General features: G+C 36.9%; 1 protein-coding gene across 5 annotated transcripts in view; it reads right to left on the bottom strand.

Annotated features, from left to right (window-relative positions):
* The window catches only part of MIGA1 (mitoguardin 1), a 91444-nt gene that overhangs the window by 13236 nt on the left and 56104 nt on the right, over positions 1-22104 (bottom strand). For 2 of the 5 annotated variants that reach the window (XM_079902027.1, XM_079902029.1), the window contains exons 8-11: positions 15293-15393; positions 2601-2719; positions 2257-2344; positions 1137-1223 (exon numbers count right to left, since the gene is read on the bottom strand). In XM_079902027.1, coding sequence (XP_079758153.1) covers positions 1137-1223; positions 2257-2344; positions 2601-2719; positions 15293-15393 — 395 coding nt within the window. The remainder of the gene's footprint in view (positions 1-1136; positions 1224-2256; positions 2345-2600; positions 2720-15292; positions 15394-22104) is intronic. The other 3 variants (XM_079902028.1, XM_079902031.1, XM_079902030.1) reach the window with 2 other exon arrangements.

The raw sequence follows: 22104 nt of genomic DNA, 5'->3' as shown, positions 1-22104 counted from the left end.
AACTCAGTTACAGCAGATACTACGCGATGCTTTCGATGCAGTTCTATTCCTTTTGGAGGAATTCTAGTTCAAATCAGTGGGTTTATCTGCCTTGGGAAGGCCAAGAAAGCAACGTAAGATTTACGCTGGGTTTATTTTCTTTCTAGTGGTAGCAATTTGATAGGCAGAACAAGCTACTGTGTTGTTTTAATTTTAATTTCTTTGACTATAATGCAATGGAACTTTTTCATATAATCATTAAACATTCTGTTTCTTGTTAAAAAAAAAAGATTTACATTGGGAATTGCAAGTAGTTAATATCACCCTAAATTTATGTTGTATTTTTTAAAAATTTGCTTTCCCATTTATCCTGTATTTAATCATCGTAAGGACTCTCTGAAATAGGGTACCATAAATAAAATTCTATTCTACAAATGAGGGAACTGAGGTTCAAAGGGACTGGGTCTGAAAACCAGGTGTTCAAAGGGCTCAGAGAAAGTCTGGTTTTTGTTTTTTCCCTCATCATCTGGACACAACCTGCATAAAGGAAAGTGGTTCCTCACAGTCTTCATAAAGTCCTTGCCATTGCTTCTGCCTCTGTCAGTCCCATGAAGATGAGTAAGAGGCAGCTCAATTTATATTTCCAGATTTCTGAGATCTATACTACTTCCTGGAACCTTCTTACTGAACAGGATTGAGGGACGTAAGAGAAGAGGTATTAGAAATAACAATAGTGGTGGCTGTAGTAGCAGATCTAATGATAATTCTTACCATGACATTCACAAGTTTTATGGCAAATTGAGAATAATTTATCAACTTGATCAAAACAGTGTGAACTTTATACAAAGAAAACAAATGAACCCAAGTAGAAATCAATGCTCTTTGGGCTACTTATTTATTTATTTTTTTGGCCACGCTACACGGCATGAGGGATCTTAGTTCCCCAACCAGGGATCAAACCCATGCCCCCTGCAGTGGAAGTGTGGATTCTTCACCACTGGACTGCCAGGGAAGTCCCTGGGTTATTTATTTTCAATATGTGAACCTTTGTAACTATCTACAAAAACATTTTCTTCTATTAAAAATTTAATGCATCTTAATCTTCAGCTCAACTGAAATAACAACAATAAAAAAACCTGCCAACAAAACAAGTTTACCTTTCGTGCTTTTACAATTAACGCTGATAAAATTTTCCTCCCACTTTCAGCAAGGAATATCCTGTTGGCTGTTTCTGAAAGAATTACCTGAAAAATATCCATCCCCAAACAAAGAAAAAAGAGACCTATAATTAATTTGAATGGCCATTTGACTTTATAGCATATCTATGCATAAATAACCCAAATACAGTCAATACATGGCATGTGACTCTATTTCAGCAGGCAGACCACAGAAAAGGTCCTAAGTTACTAAAATATAAATAGCTCTTGAGGGCTTCCGTGGTGGCGCAGTGGTTAAGAATCTGCCTGCCAATGCAGGGGACACAGGTTTGAGCCCTGGTCCGGGAAGATCCCACATGCCGCAGAGCAACTAGGCCCAAGCGCCACAGCTTACTGAGCCTGCGTGCTAGAGCCTGCGAGCCACAACTACAGAAGCAGCCCATACTCCGCAACAAGAGAAGCCACTGCAGTGAGAAGCCTGCGCACCGCAAAGAAGAGTAGCCCTTACTCGCTGCAACTAGAGAAAGCCCGCGCGCAGCAACGAAGACCCAATGCAGCCAAAAATAAATAAATAAATAAAACAAATAAAATTTTTTAAAAAAGAAAAATACTTAAAAAATAGCTCTTGAACATATGATAAAAAAGATTAAAGGGAGATAAATATGAATTTAAATTCTGTTCAATTTCATATTAGAAAATCCAAAATAAATATTATACAACTCCAAAACATAGAAAAATAAAGATAATTTTGTTGTTAAATGACCTTATTTCATTTTAGGAAATCAATGATTTCACATCTGATTCAAATAAAAATATTCTAGAACACATGCTAATTGACAGTAAGAAAAAGGATCTATATTTTAAGCAGCAATTTATACACATACATCTTTAGCAACAAAATATTCTATTCTGACAAAATGTGGTAGACCCAGGAAGTTATAGCAGAGGATGACAAATGAAGACAAATGAAGGGAAACAGCAGGCAGGAAAAACAAACTTAGCAGACTTTTTATTTGCCAATAGGAATAAGGATAATAAAGAGCACAGGGCTGTCCTGTTTATATGCAGCTGGACTCTATGGCATGAGGGTGGGGATGAGTGGCTGGGTGAAGTCACTTACTGTTAAAAAAAATACCTGAAAAGCCTGTCGAATACAGTGAAGTTTGGCAAGAAAATCACTGTCTCCTAGGCACTCCAACATTTCAGTTCTAAGTAATAAACAGGGGAGACAACTGTTAAAGTGCATTTAAGATCAAGCCTACTACAAATGTGGACTCGAACAAGGCTTAACCTCGGGACCTTAATAAAAAAACACATGTCTTTTCAGTACTGACAAAACATGTAAAAATAATTTTTTTTGAGCCTTAGAACATATTTTCCCCTATTCTAATAAATATTTTTAACAAATATCAGACAAACATAGCAACAGCATCTTAATATTTTTTATAAACATAAGCATGATACCTAAGCACTCTTGAGTAAATTTTTCCTTCTTCAACTAAATGCATGGCCTCTTCATAAAAAGGGCAGTGGCAAAGAGACTCCAGACTGTAGATATGCTGTACTTCTTTGTGTTCTGCAAGCTAAGAATACAGTGGGTTAAAAGAGACTACACTGATACGAGAAGAAAAACTATAAAAAATAGAAAATAGGATCTTGCTAATATTAAAATATACTCAATTTTATTAAAATGTGAAAATAATTCAGTAAGATTTTATAGCTAGTAAGATCTGAATTCATTTTATTTCAAAATTCAGTTGTAAAAAAAGAGTAAAACTTTATAACAAGCTTATAGTTAATTCTGAATACAACTACAGTTCACCAACAAGAAAAACTGATGATGAAGCATTGAAAAAAAAGAAGAGAATTTTATCATCCAAAGAATGCTTAAAAGCATTATAACTCATGATTGTAAATGAAGTAAAGTTGTCTACAAAAACACTGTAATAATCTCAATTTGGCTAATTCCAGGGAATTTTTTTTTTTATATGTAGCTTCGACTAACCTTTGTATAACTGAAGAAGAGTCATGTACCTATGGCTAGCATAAAAACTCTACAAATGAAATTCCAGCCTTCTGATAGTTCATTAAAAAACAATAAATTTGTTGTACAGCAGAAACTAACACAACATTGTAAAGCAATTATACTCCAATAAAGATGCGGAAAAAAAGAAAATGATGACAAAAAAGAAAAAACACTGCCAACACTATAGAGTTGCCAGCTAACAGGAAAACTCTGGAGTGATTTTATTTTTCAATACCAGGTGATCCATTTAAATGGGACGCTGTAGAGGTTTTTTGTTTGCTTTTAATAACAGCTTTACTGAGAGATAATTCACATACCATAAAATTCACCCATTTAAGTGTACAATTCAGTGGCTTTTTAGTATATTCACTGGGTTGTACAATCAGCACCACTTTCCAATTTCAGAATATTTTTACTATGCCAACAAGAAACCCTCTGCCCATCAGCAGTCGCTCCCTATGTCCCTTTCTCTCTAGGCCCGGGAAACCAATAATCTTTCAGTGTCTATGGAATTTCCCACTCTGGAAACTTCACATAAATTGAATCAAGTAATACGCAGCATTTTGTGTTTGGCTTTTTTCACATAGCATAATGTTTCCAAGGTTCATCTATAACGCAGCATGTATCAGTACTTTATTCTTTTTTATGGCTGAACTGTAGGGATATACCACATTTTGTTTATCCTTTCCTCAACTGATAGACTTGTGGGCTGTTCCCACTTTTTGATAATCATGAATAAGAAAGACTGCTTTGAACATTTATGTACAAGTCTTTTATATTTTCAATTCCCTTGAGTATATATCTAAAAATGGAAGTGTCAGATGGTAACTCTATGTTTAACTTTTTGAGGAAACTGTTTTGCAAAGTGGCTGCACCATTTTCCATTCCCACTAGCAATGTATGATGATTTAAATCTTTTCACACCTCTGCCAACAATTGTTATTGGCCATCTCTTTTTATTATAGCCACCCTAGTGGTTGAAGTGGGGCGTGAAGTGGTTTAAATTTCTCTAATGACTAATGATGTGGAACATCTTTTATCTCCTTATTGGCCCTTGTATATCTTCTTTGGAAAAATGTCTGTTCAAATCTTGGACCATTTTTAAATTGGGTTATTTGTCTATTTATTGTTGTGTTGTAATGGTTCTTTATATATTCTGGATATAAGACCTTTATCAGATACGTGATTTTCAAATATTTTCTCCCATTCTACTGTCTTTTCACTTTCTTGGTGTCTTTTAAAGCACAAAAGTTTCTACTTTTGATAAATGCCAATTAATTGTTTGTTTTCTTTTGTCTGCCTTAACTTTTTCTTTTGTGCAGAGCATCAAGGTTGGCCAGAGGTGAGAGGTTAGGGACTTCTAAGGTCTTTCCTGGACACATGCATAGCCCTGCACATGCTTATGACCTTCTAGATTCTCAGAAATACACTGGAGCTTTTCAAAGCTCCCTATAAACATCTCATTGCCCAGTTTTTCCTTTTAAAAATTGGGGAATGAGGCAGCTCCAGTGTTAAACAATTACCACTGATATTTTTCAACAAAGGCTCTAGGGATAGAAATTTTGCACAGAGCAAGCTCTAAGTCAGGTCAAATAAAGACAAGTCCTGAGAATGGAGCTTTGCAAGGAGCTGCCATACAAGCCAAATAGTGACGATTCTCTAGTGATGGGACTTTGGGGAAGCTCCAAAGCCATTAAGTTTCTTCCAGTGGCTGCTGAGCCCCTGATTTTCAGTTACCATAGATAGTTATGAAGCTGTTCGTTTTCAAGACTACTGTGGAGAAAGGGCTAGAAATAGAACAAGTTAAAAATTTACAAAGTTTACTGTTCTCATGGAGGTTCAGCTCTTTTCCTCGAATTTTTACAAATGTTTAATTTTCAGAGTTCTGAACATTTTGATTTTTGACAATGTTTGCCAGTGCTTTCATTGCTTTTGTGGAGGAGATCTTTGGAAGTTTTTACTCTGCTATTCCAGAAGTGTTTCTCCATGCTGTAGTTCTGGCACTTCATATGCACCCATGCTGGGCTAAATGCTTTAACTTGATTATCTCATTTCTTTACAACCACTCATAAAGTAGGTACTATTACTATCCACCTTTTATAGGTAAAGAAACAGAGATTTAGATTAGCAGGAACTTGCCCCAAGGCCCACTACTAAATGGTAGAACTTAAAACCAGGCATTCATTCCAGAGCTTATATGTACTTTTAAATATCAAACTATACATACTCTCCTATCAGCCTTATCCAAAAATCCAAAGGAGAATAAGTTTACACATCAGCATTATTTAGGACAGTATATATACATCTATTAGTCCAGAGGCAAAAAAAACAAAAAGTAAACAAAATGACAATACCTGCCATTATATATACTGTCTGCTTTAAGTAATATTTCCTGCATGTTTTAAGGAAGATATATTACGCTAAAGGCAAAGTGTATTTGAGGTTAAAAAAAAGCTAACAGTTTAAAAAATTAGAGTGGAAATTCTTTAGATATTAAATAATTTAAAGTTTTGTACCACTGTCAAAACAAATAGGATCTATGTACACCTACCAGCAGAGAAAAATTCTAAGGAGGAAACTGAGGCTCCAATTAAACTCTCTACATAAAATAATTTATACTAATAAGAAGTGAACAAATCCAACGAGGGATTCCAGGATCAAGTCTTGATTTTTTAGTCTATCTTGTTTATTTGTTGGTTTGGCTGAGGTGATCGTTTAAGTCTCTTAAAATAAGCCTGCAGCTGTGAAAATACATCATATTTAAGATTTGACACTGGCTAACATTATCATCAATTCTTCATAAGAGACAATGACAACTCAGAAACATTAACTTAAATAATGTCTTAAGGACTTCCCTGGTGACGCAGCGGGTAAGAATCCGCCTGCCAATGCAGGAGGCACGGGTTCGATCCCTGTTCCAGGAAGATCCCACATGCTGCGGAGCAACTAAGTCCATGCGCCACAACTACTGAGCCTGCGTTCTGGAGCCCGCAAGCCACAACCACTGAGCCCACGTGCTGCAACTACTGAAGCCCACGCGCCTAGAGCCCGTGCTCCACAACAAGAGAAGCCACCGCAATGAGAAGCCTGCACGCCACAACGAAGAGTAGCCCCGCTCGCCATAACTAAAGAAAGCCCGCGCACAGCAGCAAGACCCAACGCAGCCAAAAAAGTAAAAATAAAATTAAATCTTAAAAAAAAAAAAGTCTTAAATTTTTTAAAGTAAATCACTAAGATGATGGCTTAAATTCTCATTTTAGCATGTATCTTACAGGAAGAATTTTTTTGACAAAATTCCCAAAAACTTTTTAGAAGGTTTCAGAAAAAGATTAACATTTTACTAGAGCCGTTACTTCAGAAGCAGTCAGAAACACAGTTTAATCTCTGCATAACATGCAATTTACCATGAAAAAGGGTTCTTTTTCTTTGCTGGCTGAAACTTGAAATGTGCTTTATTTCTAAATTATTTAACATCCCAAATTACTTCCCCCTTGCCCTCCATGAGATGTCTTATCTTCTTTGACAAGCAATGACTTTGCTGAATGTGAAGTAGTATTTTTAAAAGCTTTAATATTTTTAAAAGCCTCTGAACAACCATGAAAGAAATGTCCAAAGTTCCAAAACTATTATAAGCTGGGGCATAAAATAGGCTAAGTTCAATTTTAATACAGACTATTTTTTACATTTACATTTTCCTTTCAAAATAATCACGTAAAATTACAAATAGGACTTACAGTTAAAGAAAGCGGGCTGATTGTATCTCCTATGTCACTAATAGAAAAGAAATAAAAAAGGAAATAAACCCACAATAACCACCTTCTAAAACAGCCCTCATGATGATTCTCTCTTCCTGGTACTTCATACCTCGTCCCATGTTGAAGAGGGCTGACCTGTGTAACCAATAACATATAGAAATAATGGAGTGTGATTTCTGAGGCTAGATTATAACAGTCACTGCTTCTGTCTCACTCTCTCTTGGGGAAGCCAGGTGCCACGTTGTGAACAGGCTCCAGCAGTCTTATTGAAAAGTCCATAAAACCGTAAAAACTTAGGTTTTCTACCAACAGGGAGCACCAACATGCCATTCATGTAAGTGATCTTGGGGCAGATTCTCCAGCTCCAGTTAACCTTCAGATGACTGTAGCCCCAGCCAACATACTTGACTACAACTTCACAAAAGACCTCAAGCCAGAACCATTTCCAAATTCTTGACCCTCAGAACAATGAGATAACAAATATTTGCTATTGTTCTTATTATTGTATGGGAAATAACTGGGGGAGTGGGCAGGCGTCCAGTCTCAGAATTTCTGGAATCACTTCTTCATGCTGGCAACCTCGGTGACCTTGAGCATGCTGAACTCGCAGTCTTGATCAGGGGCCAGCCACCCCCACTGTGACAATGTCACCAATCTGGATGGCCCTGAAGCAGGGGGACAGGTCCATGGACATATTCTCATGTATTTTTGGATGTAGTGGAGGTAGTCTCAGCGGACAACAATAGTCCTCTGCATCTTCATCTTGGTCACCACACCAGATAGGATGCGCCCTCAGATGGAGACATTACCAGTAAAGGGACATTTCTTGTCAATGTAGGTGCCCTCAATGGCCTTCCAGGTGCCTTGAAGCCCAGGCCAATGTTCTTGTATTGTGGGAGCTTCTCCTCGACAGTTTCTCCAAGCAGGACCCTCTTTTTATTTTGAAAGATGGTATCTGCTGCCTTTGGTAGGGACGCTCAGTCCAGGAGTCACTCCTTATCTAATATATGTGGCTTCACAATTAAATACCAAAACGACGGGCTCCTTGGATTAGCCCTAGGATTTAGTTCTCACAGGACTAACCCTAAGGTCCAAGAGCTCCAGAAAACCACCCCATAAGACTTGGATTTTAAGAAGGACTCCTAAAACGCTTGTGCCTCTATTAAACTCCAAGTGTGGAACCCCCAGGACTTAGAAGGCTCTAATCTAGATTAACACAAAGACACATGCCCTCTACTTGATTTAATCCCTAGGAAATTGAGGACTCTGGCAATTAACTCCCAAACTGGGGCATGTGGTCCCACTCTTTAGCACACACTTCTGAGACCCAGGACAGGACCTACAGCCTTGGCACCAGCCCCCAGCCCACACCTGAATTCTACTGGTTTTAGGACAATAAGTTGTGGGTAATTTATTACATAGCAACGGATAACTAATATAACAGTGGAAATAATACTAAGCAAAAGGAAGACACACAGATTTCCAAACACTGGAAAGCAAATGGAAGTGTGTGGACAGATGAAAGAGATGAGGAAGCCATAGTCCAGAATAAGTTCAAGAGGGGATACAGTCAAAGAGGAGACATTTGCTAAGCAGAGCCTCAAAGAGAACCAGGCTCACAGTGAGCAGGTATGAGGGCAGGACTGAAGAAGAGGGATTGAAAATAGTAGTTTAAATGAAAGTCTGTCCAAACAACTGTAGTTGTCCTATATCTTATTCTACTCTCTGCCCCCCAAAAAAGAATTTGCAACCAGAGAACATTTCTCTTTAAAAATTACTTGAACGGGGGCCTCCCTGGTGGCGCAGTGGTTAAGAACCTGCCTGCCAACGCAGGGGACACGGGTTCGAGCTCTGGTCCGGGAAGATCCCACATGCTGCGGAGCAACTAAGCCCGTGCGCCACAACTTCTGAGCCTGCGCTCTAGTGCCCGCGAGCTACAACTACTGAGCCCAAGTGCCACAACTACTGAAGCCCACATGCCTAGAGCCCGTGCTCTGCAACAAGAGAAGCCACCGCAGTGAGAAGCCTGTGCACCGCAACGAAGAGTAGCCCCCGCTCGCCCCAACTAGAGAAAGCCCTCGCGTAGCAACGAAGACCCAATGCAGCCAAAAATAAATAAATAATATAAACTTAATAAAAAAAAAAAATTACTTGAACGGAAATTCCCTGGCAGTCCAGCGGTTAGGACTCCATGCTTTCACTGCCAAGGGCCTGGATTCAATACCTGGTCAGGGAACTAAGATCTCACAAGCTGCATGGTGCAGCCAAAAAACAAACAAACAAAAATTACTTGAACTACCTGGGGAAAGTAAGTCTGCTAGGGTGAGTGATGGGTCCCCCAGAGTAAGGCCCTCTTCATTCTGCATCCAGGTGTGCCCTGACTATTAGGCTCTTTACAGACCATTCATCCTAAAGAAAAGCCTGCCAATCAGTAACCTCAAAGAAGTCAACTGAGCCCAGTTATCCCTCCTGTTCACCTATTCAAGGAAGAAACAAACAGAAAACAATGCTCTCAACCTCCACAATCTACCTAAGGAAATCAGTCCAGTCACCAGCTAAGCTTTCACATTTAAAAGGAAAACCATTGGCACAAGAATGAGAGCCCAAAATAAAAGAGACAAATTGACCCCAGAGGAAGTAAGATAATTCTGGATCGCTATAAACAAGTGCTATCAAATCAGAGAGGTACATCAAAAGCTTTCCAAGCTTCCTTTTAGACCATAAGTATAGGTATCTGAATTATAAGAAATAAAATTTTTTCTCTTTAAAGAGCACCCTAAAACTTATATATTAAACATGCACACAGTGCAGAGTGGTAATTCTAAGAAAAACTAAATTTACAGCTAAAAACTCTCTCTCTGCAATATTAGTCCCTACCTATCTCTTTAACAGATGGGAGAGTTAGGAGAGTACTCAATGCAGTGGTACCCTAACATTAAAAAGACTTTTCAGAACTTGAAAATTAAGCTAAGTGAAAGAACATCAAACACAAAAGATCATATATTGAGTGATTCTATTTGTATGAAATGCCCAGGATAGGCAAATTCATAGAAACAGAAGGTATAGGAGTAAGTGCCAAGGGCGATTAGGCAGAGAAAAGGGAGAGAAAAGGGAGCGATGACCAATAGGGAGGAGTTTCTTTTGGGGGTGATAAAAATGTTCTAGAATTAGAAAGTTTGCACACCTCTGAATATACTAAAAAACACTGAATTGTATACTTTAAAACAGTGAATTTTATAGTATGTGAATTATATCTCAATAAAGCTATTATTTAAAAAAAAGACTTTTCAGAGAAAAAAGGCTCTGGTTCCAAACCAATGTTTGGCAAAGCTTATACAGGAAAATTTTGTTAATCACTTTCACAAATGACTGACCAACCTTAGAGAAAAGCCTATGCCAGGACTTGTTTTAATCTAAATAGGTGAAAACTCTTTCTGATAATTCTGAATAAAGCTTTCAAATGATCACAAACTGTTTAACTTCATAAGCAGTTCTGGTCTTATTTTCTTAATAACTTTCTTCATTAAGCAGTTTTTCTTAAGTGCTTGGCATATAGTAAATGCTATTAAAAATAATTTAACAAACATTTCTTAGTACGCAATTTATCTTGGAACATTCACATTCTGAGATCATACATTTATACCCTAGAAGCATTCCTAGGAGGTTTCTCAGATAGTGAGCCCTTCTTGTGGTATTCATGCATTTTGTTTTCCATAAGTTTTTTTTAGTTTATCAAAGCTTTGTAACTTAAACCACAAATTTAAAGTGAGTACAATGAATACTTGGGCAAAATTTTTTTTTTTTTTTTTTGGCGGTACGCGGGCCTCTCACTGTTGTGGCCTCTCCCGTTGTGGAGCACAGGCTCCAGACGCACAGGCTCAGCAGCCATGGCTCACGGGCCCAGCCGCTCCGCAGCATGTGGGATCTTCCCAGACCAGGGCACGAACCCGTGTCCCCTGCATCGGCAGGCAGACTCTCAACCACTGCGCCACCAGGGAAGCCCGGCAAAATATTTTTTAAGGTTGCATATTATAAAGAAACTTTAGAGCAATTTGCTCTAAAGGTATATTGTTCTTCACAGTGGAAAAAATGCAAAGTGACTTGCAATTCTCTTTACAAACCATTTAGGACATAAGTGTCTACAGCAAGAAAGATAAAAAGCATTTGACAAAATAAAACATCCTTTTATGATAAAAATTCTCAACAATTTGGCATAGAAGGAATGCACCTCAACATAATAAAGGCCACATATGACAAGCCCACAGCTAACATCATATTCAACATTGAAAGGTCGAAAACTCTTTCTCTAAGATCAGGAACAAGACAAGGGTGCCCACTCTCACCAATTCTATTTAACATAGCACTGTTAAGTTCTAGCCAGAGCAATTAGGCAAGAGACACAAAGAAAAGACATTCAAATCAGAAAGAAGTAAAACTGCCTCTGTTTGTACATGATATGATCTTACACACAGAAAAATCCTAAAGACTCCACCAAAAAACTATTAGAACTAATAAACAAATTCAGTAAAGTTGCAGGATACAAAAATCAATATACAAAAATCAGTTCCATTTCTATGCCCTAAAACAAACTATCAAAAAGAGAAATTAAGAAAAGTCCCATTTACAATAGCATGAAAAAGAGTAAAACACTTAGGAATAAATTTAACCGAGGAAATGAAAAATCTGTAGAGTGAAAACTATAATATTTTGATGAAGAAACTAAAGAAGACACGAATAAATGAAAAGACACTCATGTTCATGGATTAGAAGAATTAATATTGTTAAAATGTCCATACTACCTAGAGCCATTAGAGATTCATTGCAATCCCTATCAAAATTCCAATGGAATTTTCCACAGAAACAGAAAAAAAAATCCTAAAATTTGTGTGGAAACACAAAAGACCCCAACTAGCCAGAGCAATCCTAAGAAAGAACAGAACTGGAGGTATTCTACTTCCTGATTTCATACAATAATACAAAGCTGAAGTAATCACACAGTATCATACTAGTATAAAAACAGACACAGACCAATGGAACAGAACCAAGAGCCCAGAAATAACCCTTGCATATAAAGTCAACCAATATTTGACAAAAGGGCCAAGAATATTCAGTGGGGAAAGGACTCTTCAATAAATGGTAGTGGGAAAACTGGATAACCACATGCAGAAAGACATTGGAACCCTATTTTACACCACTCACAAAAATTAACTCAAAATGAATTAAAGACATAAACCTAAGACCTGAAACCATAAAACTCCTAAAAAAAAAAAATAGGGAGAAAAAGCTCCTTGACATTTGTCTTGACAACAATATTTTGGATATGACACCCAAAGCACAAGCAACAAGGCAAAAATAAACAAGTGGGACTGAATTAAACTAAAAAGCTTCTATACAGAAAAAGAAACAATCGACAAAATGAAAAGGCAACCTACAGAATGGGAAAAAATATTTGCAAACCATCTATCTGATAAGGGGTTAATATTCAGAGGGCCTGAATAGACATTTTTCCGAAGAAGACACAAATGGCCAACAGGTACATTAAAAGGTGTTAAACATCACTAATCATTAGGGAAATGCAAGTCAAAACTATAATGAAACATCACCTCAAACAGAATAGCTATCAGCAAAAAGACAAGAGATAACAAATGCTGGCGAGGATGTGGAGAAAAGGAAACCCTGGTGCATGGTTGGTAGAAATGTAAACTGGTACAGCTACTATGGAAAACAATATGGATGTTCCTGAAAAAATTAAATATATAATTCAGCAATCCTACTTCTTTTCTAGGTATATACCAAAAAATATAATTCAGGGCTTCCCTGGTGGCATAGTGGTCAAGAATCTGCCTGCCAATGCAGGTGACATTGGGTTTGAGCCCTGGTCCGGGAAGATCCCACATGCCACAGAGCAACTAAGCCTGTGCGCCACAACTACTGAGCCTGCGCTCTAGAGCCCACGAGCCACAACTACTGAGCCTGCATGCCACAACTACTAAAGCCCGTGCGCCTAGAGCCTGTGCTCCGCAAAAAGAGAAGCCACTGCAATGAGAAGCCCAAGCACCGCAACAAAGAGTAGCCCCCACTCGCCGCAACCACAGAAAAGCCCGCATGCAGCAATGAAGACCCAACGCAGCCAAAAATAGAATTAAACAAAATAAAATAAAAAAATTAAAAAAATATATATGTATATAATTCAGCAATCCTACTGTTTTTCGGGTATATATCAAAAAAAAAAAATGAAATCACTATCTTGAGATATCTGCATTCCCATGTTCATTGCAGCACTATTCACAATAGCCAAGAAATGGAAACAAGTCAAATGTCCATCAATGGATGAATGGATAGAGAAGATGTGGTATACATATATTTATATATATTCAATGGAATATTATTCATCCATGAGAAAGAAAGAAATCCTGCCATTAACAATATGTATGGGGCAGGGCCTTGAAGGCATTATGTTACGTGAAGTCAGACAGAGAAAGACAAATACAGTTCATCCTTCAACAATGTGCTGGTTAGGGGCGCTGACCCCCCATGTGGTTGAAAATAGTCATCCCATGGTTTCCTCAAAGGACTGGTTCCAGGACCTGCCTCGGACACCAAAATCCTCAGATGCTCAAGTCCTATTGTTGGCCCTTAGTATTCGCAGTTTCACATCCTCGGATTCAACCGACTGCAGATAATGTAGTATGTATTTATTGAAAAAAAATCCACGTATAAATGCACTACACAGTTCAAACCTATGCAGTTCCAGGGTCAACTGTACTGTATGGTATCACGTACATGTGGGATCTAAAAAAGCCAAACCCATAAAAACAGAGATTTAGAATGGTGAGTGCCAGGAACTGGGGGTGGGAAAAGTGGGGAGATGCTGGTCGAAGGGTACAAATGTCCAGTCAGAAGATGAGTAAGTTCTGAGGATCTAATGTACAGCATAGTGACCCCAGTTAACAATACTACATTATATGCTTGAAAGTTGCTAAGAGAGTAGATCTTAAACGTTCCCACCACAAAGAAAAAAAGGTAATCATGTGAGGTGCTGGATGTGTTAACTAACCTTACTGTGTTCATTATTCCACAATATATGTGTATCAAATCATCACTTAGTACAGCTTAAACTTACACAAAGTTATATGTCAACTATATCTCAATAAAGCTAGAAAAAACAGAAAGATAACCCTGTCTATATAGAATAGTAAAAAGAAGAGGAAATAGGTTCTTCATAAAACAAGCAGATATGTTCTGTGTGTTGCAAACTTACAAGTATAAAAATATAAGGAAAAAGATGAACAATTCAGGAGATGATACTGTGAGCAATAGCTAAAATATACATATACAGAAAAATCTTGAGACAATGAAAGATTATGGTCAGTACAGCTTTAAAAAAGGCAGAATCAAGGTTTAGGGTACAGGGTGTTGGAACACCTAAAGCTTTCCACACTAGAGCTTGAATTCACACATCAATTACAGATGTGTGATACTATCGATATGAAAAAGGACAGCATTAGTATCCAAAATCTACCATAAAAATGAAATAATTCTAAGACAAAATTGGCCATATGTGATTTTTTAAAGCTGTTTCAAGTAGAAAAAGATGACCACTTTGCAATCTTCTCTTTGGATAAAAAATTTAAATCTCAGTGGAAAACAAATTACCCATAAATCTGTAATTCAGTGATCACCACTCCTTACACATTAGTGTATTTATATCTAGTCTTCTTTTCCTCAGCCTAAATACTTACATAATATACCACATACATGTTTTTCTTTATTACAAAATTACAAGCATACTCTCTGTATAAAACCTACATACCACTCTTTTCGCTTAACATGTGTTCCCATGTCATTAAAAATTATTGGAAACATGTTTATGGCAATATAATACTTCAAATTATGGATGTTCCATAATTTGGTATTAGACTGTTTTCAGTTTTTCATTATTATTAAAAATGCTACAGTGAATATTTTTATATATAAATCTTTGAATCCGATCATTTCCTTGGAAAAAATATCTAGAGGTATGATCTCTCAGCTAAAGAATCTGAATATGTTTAAGACACTTGATATAAGGTTAATTGCTTTCCGTTGAGACACTTATATGCCTCACCCATAATCCACAGTGTATGAAAGTGCTTATCTAAAGTTTGTGTTTACATGTCCACCTCTCTAAAGAGACTCTAAGCTCCTGTGGGAACTTATATTCATGGTATATTCATCTTTGTATCCTGGTATCTTATCATCTTTGTATCTCTGTATCTATCTACAGAGTTGATACTCAATAAATGGCTACTGAACTGAATTACAGCACAATGGCAAAACTGTATTCTCCACCTAAAAAGAATAAGAAATCCTCATTAGGAACATATATGTCCTACCTCTGCTGCTGAAGCAAAAGAATCGGTTGATGTGACACTCAAGGTGTCTCTCAGGCCAAAGTCATCCATATTCCCCTTCATGGTGATATCTGTATCTTTATCTTAAAAGAAAAGGTGAAAAGTTCAGAAATTGACATTCCTTGTCATTGCTATATTTCATATTCTATGGTTGGTTTTTCTTTTTCTTTTTTCGTTTGAACATCAGTCTTTATTTAGAATTCTGGAATCTAAAAGGAAAACAATACAAATCAATGGGAAATAATCTGACAAGACTCTCAAAGTGCTTCAAACTGATTCTGAACACTGCCAAGAAGAGGAGAAAGTACTATAAAGGAGACATGTTTATTTTTAAAAAATATTAAACTATTTCAGATTTTAAAAGCTTCTGAGTAAATAATAACTTAAACTGGTATATAATAACTGGAGTTGGATTATCTACCAGCTATCAGCATATACCACAGATAGCCTGAAACAGAGCAATTTAAGTTGCAAGTGGCCTTGCCCAAATCGGGATAACTGGTAGGTTCATTCAAATTAAATGAATTATTCACATAAAATGTTGTCTGGCCAGTCACTTGTGATAAACTGACCAATTAAAATAATTCAGGAAGATACCATCAGTCCCTAAGGTCTACTTTAAAACACTGAAAGGCCCAAAATGATCTGGTTTAGGTCCCTCATGTTTATTCTGCTTACTTGAGGATCAAATATAACTGCCCCAATGATTTTATTTTTATTTATTTTTTGGCCACACTGTGGCAGCTTGTGGGTCTTAGTTCCCCAACCAGGGACTGCAACTGGGCCCCTGGCAGTGAGGGCACAGAGTCCTAACCACTGGACTGCCAGGGAATTCCTCCCCAATGATTTTCAGTGTTGAAAAATTTTAAAGGCATTTGTAAATGGCTAATATGACCATACCAAGACAGGCTACCTATTACCAATATAAAGCATTCTGAACGTCGATGTCAATATCTTCACATACTATCATCTAACTGTTAACGTTACATTTTCATTGGTACAGCTACTATGGAGAACAGTATGGAGGTTCCTTAAAAAACTAAAAATAGAGCTACCATATGATCTTGCAATCCATTCCTGGGCATATATATGGAGAAAAACATGGTCCGAAAGGATACATGCACCCCAATGTTCATTGTAACACTGTTTACAATAGCCAAGACATGGAAGCAACCTAAATATCCATCAACAGAGGAATGGATAAAGAAGATGTGGTACATATATACAACGGAATCTTATTCAGCCATAAAAAAGAACGAAATAATGCCATTTGCAGCAACATGGATGGACCTAGAGACTGTCATACTAAGTGAAGTAACTCAGGGAAAGAGAAATATCTTAATGATATGGCTTATATGTGGAATCTAAAATGAAATGATACAAATGAACTTATTTACAAAACAGAAACAGACTCACAGACTTAGAGAAGGAACTTATGGTTACCAGGGAGGAAGGGTGGGGGGAAGGGATAGTTAGGGAGTTTGGGATTGACATGTACACACTGCTGTAGTTAAAATGGATAACCAACAAGGACCTACTGATTGGCACAGGGAACTCTGCTCAATATTATGTAACAACCTAAATGGGAAAAGAATTTGAAAAAGAATAGAGACATATATATATACATATATAACCAAATCACTTTTCTGTTTATAGTTTTTTAACTATCACAATATTGTTAATCAACTATACTCCAATATAAAATAAAAAGTTAAAAAAAATTACATTTTCAAACAAATTCAGTACTCACTTATAGATGTGACTACATTGTAGCAAGCAACTGATACTCTTCAAATTCTATCACAAGTATGAAAAAAGCAAAGAACAAAATATATACAGATTTTTATTTTGATTTTCAATCTGCTAAATTTGTCAGATACTTAATCTAGTTTGAAAAGAAATCGGAAATCTCTTTGGCTTTCATTAATCCAAGTTTCTATTCCATCATTTTTTCCCAAAATAAAGTTCATTACCTTTACCATAAATGTTCCAAATCCTGTTTACAACCCCCAAGTACCAGAAAACAGACCTTTTATGATGATCTACAGGAAGTGTAAAGTTTTAAAAAATCCAAACCATCAATTTAGTTGAAACTCAAGTTTTGCCATTTGTATTCCAATCTCTAAGCCAAGCAGAAGGGTGAATTGGGACAAGGTTTATTCCTATTAAGTATCAAAAATAACCATACGCATAGCATATTTTTTTCTACTTTATATCTGATAGGACCATAGTTGACATTTTAACCATTTATCTTCCAAATTTAAGTTATAATTGTTTTCAAATGAAGCTTACATCAATCCTTTTAAAATACCTAACTTGTCAGTTCAAAATCCTACTACTAAATGACTATTAACTGAACAAAATCTGAGGTTAAATTATTCTATTTTCAAAAATAAAAGTTCTTTTAGGAATTTAAAATTTTTTCATCAAACTTGAGAACAAAACAACATAATCGTTTTACATTTATAAACAGCTATAAAACTGCTATTTTGGGGCACTCAGGTATCCAGAAAAATTCCCAGTATTCTCTTTTCAGTGCATATATGACCTTTGAAAATACATACACAAACTCTGAGGAATCAATTATTTACAAAATTAAATCAGCATTCATAACTTTCAAACCTTTATCTTCTTAATTATTTTCCATCGTTGGTATTAATTCTGCAAAAAAAAAAATCACACTACAACCTTCATTATGCCAAAGCATGTTTAAAGTGGGATTAAGTTACAAGCCAACTAAGTTAAATCTTGGTTCCATATGCCTTTTGCTATTTTCAGAGTAGAACACAGACATTTATCTTATGTCACTTTACCTTTCAGACATTACCCAGGAGCTGTTAAAAGTCTGTTTTACTTCACTCAACAGTAACCAGCCATTCAATGTCATCCAGATCAGTTACCATGGTTGTATTTTATTTTTTTTAAATCTAACAAAGAAAAGTGGCTCCAAGGAACTGGAAAGTCTTACTCATTAAACCCAACTTCATAAACCACAGACCATATCTCTCATTTCAGTAATTGTTATGATTCCTGGAATGACAGCTTAATAATTTTGAAGAGAAATAATACATCTGTTTTTTAGATAAGCCAATAAGAAGTATAAAGAAAGAATATTGGGCAATATTTAACTGCTTTTGTGCAGTTTTAAAATTTATAATATTAAATTTTTAATTTTTTTTTTTTTTTAAGTTTTAGCTGCATTGGGTCTTTGTTGCTGTGTGAGGGTTTTCCCTAGTTGCAGTGAGCGGGGGGCTACTCTTTGTTGCGGTGTGTGAACTTCTCATTGTGGTGGCTTCTCCTGTTGCGGAGCACAGGTTCTAGGAACACGGGCTTTAGTAGCTGTGGCACGCGGGCTCAGTAGTTGTGCCTTGCGGACTCTAGAGTGCAGGCTCAGTAGTTGTGGCAAATGGGCTTAGTTGCTCCGAGGCATGTGGGATCTTCCCGGACCAGGGCTTGAACCTGTGTGCCCTGCATTGGCAGGCGGATCCTTAACTACCGTGCCACCAGGGAAGCCCTGCCAAATATATTCTTTACTCAAGTTTTCGGTTTCTCTTGAAACTTCTCCAACATATAAATTTCTCTCCTTCTGTTCCCTTGCCCCATGCTACCCAGGAACACATACTGTTTTATAATATGCAGCTCAAGTACTATCTAACCCCTGCATGCATTCTCCTCCAAGAACTACCTAATTTGTTGCTTTTATGTAACGCAGTACAGAAAAGATGTTAAAACCATGGGTTCTGGAGCCAGACAGCTTAGATTCAAAGTCTGATTCTGCTACTTTTTAGCTGTGTAACCTTGGGTAAGTTTCTTATCTTCTCCATTCCTCAGTGTTCTCAACTGTAAAATCGGAATAAAATCTACCACACAGGGCTGTGTGAGGATTAAACAAGTTAATATAGTCGGCCCTCCACAACTACAGGTTCCACATCAGAGGAGCCAACCAACCACAGATGGGGGGAAAAAAATCCAGAATATTCCAAAAAGCAAAGCTTGAATGTGCTGTGTGCCAAGAACTATTACATAGCACTTACATTGTATTTGCAACTATTTACATAATATTTACATTGTACTAGGTATTATACGTAATCTAGAGATGATTTAAAGTATATGGGAGGATGTGCATAGGTTATATGCAAATACTACAACATTTTATATAAGGGACTTGAGCATCCATGGATTTTGGTATCCATGGGGAGCAGGGATGACTGTATATGTAAAGTAAGCACTGAATAAATGTTAGCTATTCATATTATTATGCAAAAAATAAGGACATACCATTTAATACACTCTCTGAATCTTTATTTAATTACTGCCTGAATATGTAACCTGTCTGTCCAGCTGGACTGAAACAACTTGAGTGGATGAACTTTCTCTTTTTTTCTCTTTCCTTTTTCTTTCATTTTTTCTTTTTTCTGATGGTTCCTACAGTTCTCAGTACAGCATTGAACACATTGCAAACAATTATTTGTTCACATAAACTAAATAAAACTTGTTATTATAGACTGACCATTCTCAACACATGAAAAATATCTATTTTAAAACCTCTCATGTATTTCCCCTGGGTTATTTTGCTTGTTCTATGACTTTAACTTGTTTTAAGAGCACTCTTAAAATTCTTATGTTTCTAAAATCCAACCCTAAATTAATTAAACTTATGATACTATAAACATGAAATATGCAGCTTAAGCCCCTTAAGGACTCATCATTAACCTTAGAAGTGCCTAAAAGAAAGCTTTCCACATAATTGGATGATTAAATATAAAAAAAATGCTCCATGTGTTGCCTCATTGGCTCTCAGTGGGGCAGCTTTTTTTTTTTTTTCCTAACCTTCTTAAATAGTAAATCTAACATTTTTAAGAACATTTTTTTACATGTCTCAATCATCCAGAACTTTTAAAACATTCATGCATAGACATAAACTACATTCTTTGGAAGAACACTGAAAGTATACTGCTTACTTTTAACTAAATAGTCATATATTTCAGGCTTAAAATCTGACTGGATTCAAGTCTTCCTCCTTCTTTAACAATCTCATAATTCACATATTACTTAAGTTTTTTCCAAAGCAGAATTTGCTTGAAAGTTATACAAAGAAAAAGAAAAAACTAGAGGACACTTCAGCTCTGGAACTTGGAACCTCAAGCCTGGATCTATTTCTTTAAACCAAACCAAGTGGGTTTTATGCATGTCTCACTTTTGCCATGCCCAGGCATATTCTATTTTCTGTCACTTAGAAGGCATCAGGTCTATTTTAACTTCAGCAGGTTCTAGTGGAGATTCCAAAGATGCCACTCTTCTTTTCAAATCCAGGCTGTCCACTGTGAATTTTATAACACCAACAAGAAGAGGGAGCCTGCCAGATGTCTCAATGTCATCTGACTTCTATGTCAGCAGCTACTCTCCAGATGATTTTTAGCAGTTTAAATATGATGTGGAACCTTATCTTTTTTATGGTTTTAATAAAAATGGAAAAGGTCCTGCTGCTGACAAGTTATTTTCCAGAATCTGCTATAACCTGTTAAAATAATTAAGAAATCTAGAAAATTACTGCTGTTCTTTGTTTATCCTGTATGACTATGTGCTCCTTCCACACTGTGGATAATTTTTTACTCTCATTTATTTTAATACTACAGAAAAGTTTGAGAGAAAAAAACAAACTGGAATACAAAAACCAAAAACAACATAGGGGAGGGGGAACTGGATGAAGGTAGTCAAAGGTACAAACTTCCAGGTATGTAATGTAAAAAATAATAAATATAATTTACACTATTTGATGTTATATATGAAAGTTGTTAGGAGAGTGAATCCTGGGACTTCCCTGGTGGTCCAGCGGTAAAGAATCCGCCTTAAAATGCAGGGCACACGGGTTCAATCCCTGGTCAGGGAACTAAGATCCCACATACCGCGGGGCAACTAAGCCCATGCCACAACTACTGAGCTTGCGTGCCTCAACTAGAGAGCCTGCATGCTGCACACCACAGAGCTAAGGCATTCTCAACTCCACATGCCACAACTACAGACCCCACGTGCTCTGGACCCCACGCACCACAACTAGACACAGAAAAACCCACACACCACGACAAGAGAGAAGCCCGTGCACTGCAACGAAAGATCCCGCATGCCTCAACGAAGATCCTGCGTGCTGCAACTGAGACGTGACGCAGCCAAATAATAAATAAATAAATCTAAAAAAGAGAGAGTAAATCCTAAGAGTTCACACCACAATAAAATTTTTTTCCCTATTTCTTTTTTTTGTATTGCCTATTTCACCAATTTATTTTTATATGTATTTTTTTACATCAGGTTCTTATTAGTTATCTATTTTATACATATTAGTGTATATATGTCAATCCCAATCTCCCAAGTCATCCCACAACCACCACCCCCATCCCCGCTCCCCCCGTTGACGTCCATATGTTTGTTCTCTACATCTGTGTCTCTATTTCTGCCTTGCAAACCAGTTCATCTGTACCATTTTTTTAGATTCCACATATATATGTTAACATATGATATTTGTTTTTCTCTTTCTGACTTACTACACTCTGTATGACAGACTGTAGGTCCATCCGTGTCTCTACAAACAACCCAATTTTGTTCCTTTTTATGGCTGAGTAATATTCCATTATATATATGTACCACATCTTCTTTATCCATTTGTCTGTCGATGGGAATTTAGGTTGCTCCCATGATCTGGCTATTGTAAACAGTGCTGCAATGAACATTGGGGTGCGTGTGTCTTTTTGAATTATGGTTTTCTCTTGGTATATGCCCAGTAGTGGGATTGCTGGGGC

Source organism: Stenella coeruleoalba (genome assembly GCF_951394435.1).
Source record: "Stenella coeruleoalba genome assembly, chromosome: 1".
Taxonomy (NCBI): domain Eukaryota; kingdom Metazoa; phylum Chordata; class Mammalia; order Artiodactyla; family Delphinidae; genus Stenella; species Stenella coeruleoalba.
The sequence above is the reverse complement of the archived record's forward strand: the minus strand, read 5'-3'. Positions and strand labels throughout refer to the sequence as shown.